The sequence below is a fragment of the Chanodichthys erythropterus genome, chromosome 22, assembly GCF_024489055.1.
Source record: "Chanodichthys erythropterus isolate Z2021 chromosome 22, ASM2448905v1, whole genome shotgun sequence".
NCBI classification, from domain to species: domain Eukaryota; kingdom Metazoa; phylum Chordata; class Actinopteri; order Cypriniformes; family Xenocyprididae; genus Chanodichthys; species Chanodichthys erythropterus.
The window spans coordinates 27,150,331-27,161,195 of NC_090242.1; the positions used below are offsets into that span (position 1 = coordinate 27,150,331).

The 10,865-nt window shown below is 38.1% G+C and overlaps 1 protein-coding gene across 2 annotated transcripts; it reads left to right on the plus strand.

Annotated features, from left to right (window-relative positions):
* Positions 1–797: 797 nt before the first annotated feature.
* dnajc18 (DnaJ (Hsp40) homolog, subfamily C, member 18) lies at positions 798–10,826 on the plus strand. 2 transcript variants are annotated; one of them, XM_067376003.1, is made up of 9 exons: positions 798–1,286; positions 3,051–3,243; positions 3,322–3,467; positions 3,745–3,957; positions 5,607–5,719; positions 6,638–6,691; positions 7,045–7,154; positions 8,072–8,244; positions 9,558–10,826. In XM_067376003.1, the coding sequence occupies exons 1-9, from the start codon at positions 1,145–1,147 to the stop codon at positions 9,680–9,682; spliced, it is 1,269 nt and encodes a 422-aa protein (XP_067232104.1). In that variant the 5' UTR covers positions 798–1,144; the 3' UTR covers positions 9,683–10,826. The 2 variants fall into 2 exon arrangements, with proteins under 2 accessions (XP_067232104.1, XP_067232105.1); XM_067376004.1 differs by lacking the exon at positions 6,638–6,691.
* Positions 10,827–10,865: the final 39 nt, after the last annotated feature.

Genomic DNA, 10,865 nt, shown 5'->3' on the forward strand with positions numbered 1-10,865 from the left:
AACCAAGGGTAGGTAAATTTTTGAATGGGTCATTTTTATAAATTCAGCTATTTTTTGACTATATGTAAACATCTCTTATGCAAAATATCTTATTCAGGACAGTACTAAATAAAAAATAACACACATTTTGAATGATCCCTCTTATTTTGTTAAAATAATTAACATTTTGCAGATTCTGCAAGGAGTATGTAAACTTTTGAGCACAACTGTATGTATATATAAAGCAGATAGAATGTAGCCTACAGAAATGTTATTTACAGATGTACAGATGTGCAAAATGGAAGTGAACTAATGTGCTATACATGTTATATACCTATGCTCCTCTAAATAATTAAAATGTAATGTTTCTAACATACGTTTAAGAAGTATGTGGTCATATTTCAGGTTTGAATTCCTCTATTCCCCCCTCTCTCTCTCTCCTTCTATCTTTATTTAATTTATTAATATTATTTATTTTGGCTCATTGAAACTGCTCACTGTCCATTAGATGATTATTTCTTCCACCTGAAATGAATTCCAGGGTGCTACAAACCCTAGTGACAGCCCTGTTTATATTCAGCGTGGACTTTTGGGGTGTTCATTTAAAATAATTCTAATCTAAACGTGAAAGGTCATTGTGGTCAGAGTCATCAAAGCTCATGTTTCTCTAACAAATGACTTAAACATCCATAAACACACATGCCAGCATCCCTCATTAACTCCGGGTACCATTTAGGATTTTTAGCGTGTTGCCATCATGCCATTTACGGCACGGATTGTCGCCCTCTGATTGGATGTTTGGATTGTAGTCCCGCACCATGCGCTTCCGCTTCCGATTAGCGATGGAGGTTGCAAGCAGTATTGCATTTCTGTCTTTCTCGCACATTTTACAATGACGAAGCCAAAGGGTCAAACATGAATAGTTTTGATAATAAATTCATTTTCGATTAAGTCGCGTCGTAGAGGTGTCATTTAAGAGAACGGAAGATGTCTAAAATCGGAAGTTAAATTGTTGTGGTTGCATTAGCATAACGCACTAGATTTAGCTACATGTCAACAACATTGCGAGTCATTTCTACATCCAAACAAGACTTGTTTTGATTATTTTGCTTCCGTTAGTTCTTGGCAAGTGATTTCATGCGGGTTTGAGGTGTCGTTGCTTGAAATGACAATGTTTGAGATGGATAAAGAGGAGTCTGACAGGCTGATAGAGAAAGCAAAGCTGTGCTTGCGGTCAGGACGCAAAGAGAAAGCCTTGCAGCTGCTGTACGAGGCGCAGAAGATCTACCCCAGCACCCGGGCCAGAGGTTTGTATCCTGCTGCTGCTGTTGTTTGATTGACAAATCAGCTGTGTTTAGTCAGAGTGCTGAAATAGAAAGTGCAGCGTCTGGATATTGTGTGTTATATAATCTGTCATCAGGTCAGCGGTGGGTTTGGGTCTCTCAGTGGTTGAAAAGATCTCACATAGGACGTTTAGAAGCTTTGATGCCTCTCATTGGAGGCTGATCTTGTGAAATACACCTCCCTTGTGATCCAATCTTAAGAAAGAAAGAAAAAAAACTTATGCAAGGTTGATTGGGACACATTTTGCCATTGAGATGACTGGGAAAAAGTGTCCCAATCAACCTGAATTTACACTATGTCATAGGCTGCGCAATTTCTGCCTTTTTCTCAAATTTCCTCATGTATGTTCTTTCATCTTGTGGTTTCAAACCTGTATGCATTTGTTTCTGCTGTATGTTTTAAAGAATGTCGGGAACCAAACTGTTTAGGTTTCATTGTATGGACAAAAATACAACAAAATTCGATGGGGACCAAAGCTGATTTTTTTTTTTTTTTTTTCAATTTAAAGTCACCATGAAATCAAAATTGACCATTCTTATGAATTATAGAATATTGCCGTATTTATTATAAATGATTTATCCGTGAACAAACGTGCCTTCGTATTCTTTTTATCAAAATATCTTCCCCTCCCTCTTGCAGCGACATCTCTTCTCTGATGACGTGTTTACTGGCTTGAGGGTGGGACAACCTGTCATTCACATGAGATCACAGCAATAGCAAACCATAACCATTCAATCAAATCCTGATGGACAAAATCAAGTCCCTCCGTAGATTTTTTCTCGTTTGAAAAGCCGTTTCACTTGGATATATGTCACAATAGGAAAGAAAAGACTATTGCAACTAAAAAAGGATTAGTTCACTTTAAAATGAAAATTACTCCAAGCTTTACTCACCCCCAAGCCATCCTAGGTGTATATGACTTTCTTCTTTCTGATGAACACAATCTGAGTTATATTAATAAATATCCTGAAGCATCTAAGCTTTATAATAGCAGTGAATGTGAATGTATGGAGCTCAAAAAAGTGCATTCATCCATCATAAACGTACTCCACACGGCTCCGGGAGGTTAATAAAAGCCTGAAGTGATGTGTTTGAGTAAAAAACATATCCATATTTAACAAGTTATAAAGTAAAATATCTAGCTTCCGCCAGACCGCCTTCCGTATTCATCTTACGGATGGATGTAGCGTAAGCGTTTTAAACTGCGAGAGGCGTTACACTTTCTTAATAAGTTGAATACGGATAGCGTTCTGGCAGAAGCTAGATATTTTACTTCATAACTTGTCAAATATGGATGTTTTTTCTTACACAAATGCATCGCTTCACTTCAGAAGGCTTTTATGAACCCTCCAGAGCCGTGTGGAGTACGTTTATGATGGATGGATGCACTTTCTTCAGCTTTATTCTCATTGATCCCGTTCACTGCCATTATAAAGCTTGGACGCATCAGAATATTTATTAATATAGCGCAGATTTTGTTCATCAGAAAGAAGAAAGTCATATACACCTAGGATGGCTTGATGGTGTGTAAATCTTGGGGAAATTTTCATTTTAAAGTGAACTAATCCTTTAATGGAAATGTTAAACAGCAACAGGCCCAGGTGGACCAGCAAAAAATACATACAATACATACTGTAGGCTTTCAAGTAGTATTCAAGGAAAAGCTGTTTCTAAAAGTCACACTCAATGCATCAATATATAAAATGATCTCTAATTTCTCTCATTAGTACTGATTGATGCCATCGTGAAGAATGGTGGCACCCCCCCTGAAGAGGAGCGCACCTACACGCCTCCGCCTGGCTGGAGAAACTCTGAAGACGGCCCGGCTCCACATCAGCGGCCCAGTGCGCATGAGAGAGCAGAGGGGTCCAGCGACGACAAGAAGAGCTACACGGAGGAGCAGCGGCAAGGAGTGCTCAGGTACTGATGGAGGAATTGTCCCCCCCAAAATTTAAAATTCAATCATTATTTATTCAACTACTTATTAAACCTGTGCAGGATAAAGAGATGCAGAGACTTCTATGAAATTCTGGGGGTGCCAAAGGATGCCAGTGATGAGGACTTGAAGAAAGCCTATAGGAAGCTGGCACTACGCTTCCACCCGGATAAGAACTGCGCCCCCGGAGCGACTGATGCTTTCAAAGGTATCTCATATAGGTTATGATTTTGAAAACAATTAACACTTATTTTGTAAGGATGCATAAATTGATCAAAAGTGACAGTAAAGACTTTTACAATGTTACAAAAAATTTTAAGTCACACAACTGTTTTCAACATCACTATGCAGCAAATCAGGATATTAGAATGATTTCTGATGTATCATGTGACACTGAGGACTGGAGTAATGGTTTCTGAATGGCAGCATTGCTGACAAATCTAAGTTAGTATATTTAGATTTCTCTACTCCTGTCCTCTATTCAGCTATAGGCAATGCATATGCAGTGCTCAGTAACCCAGAGAAAAGGCAGCAATATGATGAGTGTGGGGATCAGGGCCCTGCAGAGACATCCAGTCAAACTTCAGCCCAACCCCGTCATGCGTACGGACACCACCGTTCCTTCAGCAGAGACTTCGAGGCGGACATCTCCCCAGAGGAGCTCTTCAACATCTTCTTCGGGGGCAGATTTCCTACAGGTCTGAACCTGAAAATAAATCATTACAGCTAACTGAAATATTTACTTCATTTTTCCCCCCCTGCATATTTACATTTTTCAAATTGCTATTCTTTTGCAATGTGTCCATCACATTTCTCTGCTCCAGTAAAGTCCCCCGGAAGTCAATAATTTTATCCCTTAAAGGGATAGTTCACCCAAAAATGAAAATTTGATGTTAATCTGCTTACCCCCAGGGCATCCAAGGTGACTTTGTTTCTTAAGTAGAACACAAATTATGATTTTTAACGCCAACCGTTCCAGTCTGTCATTTGTGTTCTACTGAAGAAACAAAGTCACCTACATCTTGGATGCCCTGGGGGTAAGCAGATAAACATCAAATTTTCATTTTTGGGTGAACTATCCCTTAAAAACTCATCTTTGATCACCAAATAACATGTTGATTGGTTACAAAGTAGTTTTTGATATCAACAACACCAGCGATTTCAAACTGCGTTTTTGAGACTGGCTTTGGTTGCAGTTTTAAAGGTGCCATTGAACGTTTTTTTACAAGATGTAATATAAGTCTAAGATGTCCCCTGAATGTGTCTGTGAAGTTTCAGCTCAAAATTCCCCATAGATTTTTTTTTTTTAATTATTTTTTTAACTGCCTGTTTTAGGGCATAATTAGAAATGCGCCGATTCAGGGCTGCTGCCCCTTTAAATCCTCGCGCTCTCCGCCCCCTCAGAACTCTCAACTCTATCATTGCATAAACAAAGTTCACACAGCTAATATAACCCTCAAAATGGATCTTTACAAAGTGTTCGTCATGCAGCATGTCTAATCGCGAAAGTATAGTATTTATTTGGATGTTTACATTTGATTCTGAATGAGTTTGATAGTGCTCCGTAGCTAACGGCTAATGCTACGCTGTTGGAGAGATTTATAAAGAATGAAGTTGTTTATGAATTATACAGACTGCAAGTGTTTAAAAAGGAAAATAGCGACGGCTCTTGTCTCTGTGAATACAGTAAGAAACGATGGTAACTTTAACCACATTTAACAGTACATTAGCAACATGTTAACGAAACATTTAGAAAGACAATTTACAAATATCACTAAAAATATCATGTAATCATGGATCATGTCAGTTATTATCGCTCTATCTGCCATTTTTCGCTATTGTCTTTGCTTGCTTACCTAGTCTGATGATTCAGCTGTGCACATCCAGATGTTAATACTAGCTGCCCTTGTGTAATGCCTTGAACATGAGCTGGCATATGCAAATATTGGGGGCGTACACTCCGACTGTTACGTAACAGTCGGTGTTATGTTGAGATTCGCCTGTTCTTCGGAGGTCTTTTAAACAAATGAGATTTACATAAGGAGGAGGAAACAATGGACTTCGAGACTCACTGTATGTCACTTCCATGTACTGAACTCTTGTTATTCAACTATGCCAAGGTAAATTAAATTTTCAATTCGATGGCACCTTTAAGGTGTAAACGCTCAGCAATGGTGTTGACCTACGAAGTTACACATTGTCTTAATCGATATTAAAACACCATATAGTTATATCATATAGTTATATAAACAACATTAAAAACTTGATTTTCAACAAAGGGGGACTTTAATACAAACTAAAGATTTCTCACACATTTAAAGAACAAACAATCCCTATCCTCATGTAGGCAACATCCATGTGTACACCAACCGAGGAGCTTCTTACGCTCATTATTACCAGCCCCGCAGACGCCGTGCATATGAGAGACGTGAGGAAGAGGTGGAGGAGAGCCACAGTCAGGTGAGAGGATCCTACAATCACTTAATCATGTGAGGACACAAGACCAATCCTCAAATAAGGGCCCATGACAAATAAGTGTCTATGAAAAAACATGTACCAAGTTATTAGAAAAAAAAAACCATGTTCCTCATACAAGAGGTAATGAAGTCGATTCATGTATGAATTGTATTTTTGAATAGATCCAGATATGAGAGTCATGTCTTGACCCATAAAACACTGCCTTAAAGCTGCAGTCTAACTTTTTTTTTTTTTTTTGGTTAAAAATTATCCAAAATCAATTTTTGAACAAGTACATAACCAGACAGTTTTCAAAACTATCTCCTTACCTCAGCCCGATTCACAACTGTAAGCTTGTAATAATGTTTGTAATAAAATCGGTACTGGTGGGTTTCGAGCATGCCACCGTTTATCAACAGCTGCAATAATTAAACTTATCATTTTGATGGCGGATTGTAATCCTGAAAGGTGCAAATGACAATCATCAGTGACAACTTGAGATTCACCCGTAGTTAAAAGCAAAAGACTTCTGTGGAGTGGCTACAGAAATTGAAATTTACAGGTAACGGAAATACACACTAAATGCACATAGTCATGCAATGCTGATGTTGTTAAAAATATAACAGTAATAATCATTTGCATGGTTTGATGTGATATGAGCTAAGCAATTGATAGGTTTAATCACCATTAGCAGCGTGATTTATTTTAATACTTTTTTTCTCAGTTGGTCAGAACAGAAGTGATATTTTCCAGTGAAAATTCTTATTTTGGTCATACTTCCAAGACGTAGAATCTGATTCTGAAGTACAGTATCCACACCGATGTGGTGACTGACAGCAAACATTAGATAAATCCGCAGTGAGGAGCCATCCCGATGCACAACCCACGTAAAGATATTTCCGCAAATAACTGCAATTGCAGGTTTCAAACAGAGATGGTGACAAAGAGGCAAAACTTACAGACTGCAGCTTTAAGGTGGGTCACATTTACCATTGTTCAGTGCATTTTCATGAGTGAAATCCAGTCATTTCAATAGGAATCTGTGCAGTTTGGAATTTTGTGTGAGGGTGGAAGATTTTATCACGCAGATTGCGCAACTTATTCATGTTGGTCACACAAATTCACCTTGTGGAATGACTAACAGAAAGCTGCTGGGTTTGAAAGTGGCTAAGCTTCATACATCGTAACACTATTGACATCAGACGAAGCCTTTTTGCCTGCAAAATTTCACAGAAACTTCACTAATGTGACCCCACCTATTCAGTTTCTGATTTTCACATTGTAAACATGTCACGTCTCAATATTTTTTCCTGCTTCTCTTCATGTAGAACAACTTCACAGCGCTCCTGCAGCTGCTGCCGGTGCTGGTGCTCATTCTGATCTCTGTATTCACTCAGCTGATGGCCACCAACCCTCCCTACAGCCTCTTCTACAAACCGTGAGTCAAAACATTGTGTTAAATTTGTCAGCTATTTATAAATTTAGATTTAGCCCTGTGTCAAATGTACTATTTATCATATTTAGTCAACCTTATCCTTTCACCTTGTTAAAGGCTATTTATCTTCTAAATTAACTAAATGCCTACATGAAAACTGGTAAAACAAAAATTAAAACAGTGAATTTCCTAATAGTAATTCCAATCATTCTAAATTGCATTAATGTTTTCTATTAAAGAAACAGCAAAAAAGACTTTGTATTGTCACACAGATCTGTGTAAGTCAAATCACAATAAGGATTTGTAAATATGGATTTATTACAGGTCCTCACTGAGAAGCTTTGATTGCAGATTTAGTCACAGCAAACAGCACAAGCTGCTCGTGACAGAACACAGAATGGCTGAATGACACTTTCATTTAAGCAGAATATCTCAAATGGAGATCGCTTAACTCCAGCTTACGTTGTCAGTGTTTACTGTGTTTTCAGATCATCTGCGGCACTTCCGCAAGGTAGAGAGTGCATGTGCATGGTTAAGTAAAATGTTGGGCAGAAAATGTATCCTTTTAACAGAAAAGTTCTGGGGGGTGTATAATCTTGATTTCTGGCAACCGTAAGCATGAAAGCTAATACTGTAATACTTGTTTTTCAACAAAAAAAGAGATTTTGGCAAAGTTTTTATTATTTTTTTAAAATACATTTTAGTCTTGTCTTTTTTCGTCAATGATATTGCATGTTAATATAGTCACAGTTATCGTTTAATAACGTTGGTGTCGTCTCGGTATCGTCTCTTCTTAGTCATGGAAAAAAAAGGTCATCAACAAACTTTTTTCGTCATAGATTTTGTCATAGACAAACACAACACATGATGTAAAACATGCACTTTAAGAAAAGAACTGACATGTACTCTCCATCTCACAGGTCCATGGGGTTAGTGGTGTCCAGGGAAACCCAGCACATGGGTGTGCCATATTATGTGGATAAGAGTTTTGAGAAAGAGTACCGCGGTGCTGCCCTGGACGAGCTGGAGAAGACCATTGAGAATGACTATATTGACCACCTACAGAGCAGCTGCTGGAAAGAGAAGCAACAGAGTGAGATGGATTTTCATCCATTAGTTTCAGTAATAGCTGTAAATTGCACAGCTGTAATGCAGGGCTGCCAACTTTTGAGTTCAGCTTGGAGTGAGAATAAGGAAGGGGAGGGGGTGTTATTGACACAAATTTCATGATTTGATTCATAAGCTTGATTTAAAGGGTTAGTTCACCCAAAAATGAAATTTCTGTCATTAATTACTCACCCTCTTGTCATTCCACACTAGGGCTGTGACGGTAGGCATGACAACCGCGCCACCGCGGTCGTGGAGTGTCACCAGCGGTAGTGTGACATTTATATATATATATATATATATATATATATATATCAGAGGTAGTGTTAATTGAAAATTTTCCGTCATTGATGGATTTTTTTTTTAGCAGTGACGGAAAAAAATCTGCAGGCCGTCCGTCATTTTGACATATTATGTAGCTTGTAACTGTAATTCCCACCCCTGTCCAGTAGGTGAGTGCGCTCTAGTGTGGCAGCAGAGCACGAGTTCAGTCTCCAGAATCACAATCTGTGACGTGTTCAAGATGAAAACTGAAACTTTCAACTTTCTTTTCATAACATAAATAAATGCATAACTAGGCCCATTTGTTTATTATGTAAGTTCGTGAATAAAAATGAAAATGTGGACGAAATCAGAAGCTATTAAATGATTTTTTTATGATCCTGTCCATCAAAATGACGGTGAAACGCAAGTCTAACGCAACCTCTGAGAGATATATATATATATATATATATATATATATATATATAAGACCCATAAGACCTTTGTTCATCTTCATCAACACGAAGCATGCATGTGATGCTCACACAGGATCCAGACAATAATGAGCCGGCATTCGGACATAAACAAGGAAGCCTGCACTGAGTTCACTACATATGACAACTGATTGAAGAGATTACATGTAAACATACCGATCGATTGTTTATCCGTCTTCTGCGCTTTTTCCAGTTAGCAAACAGTGTTGCATTACCGCACGTGCCCCCTTTTGGATTGGAGTGCGTATCGCCTGTGACTGACTGTATTCGTCGTCTAACTGCATGACTGATGTCCGTACCATGACAGTTCAGGACAAATACATGTACCATTACACCCCTAATATATATGATCCCTTTAATTTTCAGTGAAGAGCTGACAATTTTAGAATACTACTTTTAATTTTTAAATCTAATTCTTAGTGAAATTAGTTAATATCTTAGTTTTACCAGCAATATATATAATTTGTAGTTTGTAGTAATATATAGTTTGCAGCCCTGATGTAATATAAACCCCTATTATTAAAGCTGAGCTGTTTTGTTTTAGAATCTGATCTAGCTAACCTGGGCCAGCTGTACCGAGACGATCGGCTGAAGCAGAAGGCTGAGACCATGAAATTGGATCACTGTGACAAGCTGCACCGCTTCATGGGCCGACAGAGAGGAGAGTGAGGCATCGTCAGACAGCATGGTTAGCCTAATCAAAGAGCTTTTAGTATCAGTTACATATTTCAATTTACTTGGGTGGGTCACCTTTTTGGGAAGGAGAAAGGAATGGAAAGACGTGTTACAGCAGTAGCCCAAGCTGATTTTTCTCATGAGCGTTTGTGCCTTTCATCCGTTAATGGGGTGAAGTCTGAAGGCCTTTGGCTCAAGCATCTGATTCAGCTGCGACGCACAACCATGTGTGGAAGAGGGTAATTCGTGCGAGAGCCTGGCATTTTTTCCTTACATTAAGGAGCACTGGCTCCAGGCTGGCCGACAGGTTTTAAGCTAGTGATTGTTGTTTATTAGTCGCATTTAAGCATTATTGTTTATAGGAGTTTAACTTATTTAAATTAACATATTTAATTTCTTTTTCCTGAATTTGTGCTGTGAATTACATTTGACAATACAGTTATAACTTTTAATAGGACAAAAAGCTCAAACAGGGATATAAACCACTACAGCTTTTCAAAGCTCTCTGGGCATAGAAAAAAAACAAAAAAACTTGTATACATTAAATTAGAGTTTCGGTCATTTGTTACGGTGCTGTATGTTTTGGACATGAAAAGATAGTAGGCAACTGTTTTTAAGCAATGTTTTTTGTTTTTTTTTGTGAAGAAAATAAAAATGGCCTGCGCACTGACAGAAATGCTAAATGCCATTACCTCGGATTTATTCATCTGCAGTATTTCATTTATATTTTGGCATTTTATTGGTCTTAACTTCTTGTATATTGCATGCATCCATCCATGCATTCTCCCTTTCTTGTTAGTGTTCGAAGTTGTTAACGGCACAGTTTAATATCAGTAATTCTAAATAGGCAAATAACTGTTACTGAGCATTTGTTTCGAACTACTATTAATGTTTTACATCATGTCACTGAACACTATGTTCTCTATATATAATAACATACTGATCTTTAGCACAAATTTGAGCATGAGATGTTCAGAAGCGCTTTCCGGGGTGAAACAGAGGAAGAGTATCGGATGTGATGTGGAGAGTTTGTGCCATTAATGGTATTGTGATCTTGTTTCCATGCAGTATGCGAGCTGGTGGAAGTTTTGTTTGGATTGAGTGCGTTTTGTGCTGCTTAAATAAAACATTAATCAAACACATTTTCTCTGTGGTCTATGAGTCTCCAAAGTTGTAT

Coding starts and splice junctions, on each gene's coding strand:
- dnajc18 (XM_067376003.1), top strand. CDS start 1,145: ATGACAATGTTTGAGATGGATAAAGAGGAGTCTGACAGGCTGATAGAG. Junction 1,287..3,050: donor CCCCAGCACCCGGGCCAGAG/GTTTGTATCCTG, acceptor TTCTCTCATTAG/TACTGATTGATGCCATCGTG. Junction 7,155..8,071: donor TACAGCCTCTTCTACAAACC/GTGAGTCAAAAC, acceptor TCCATCTCACAG/GTCCATGGGGTTAGTGGTGT.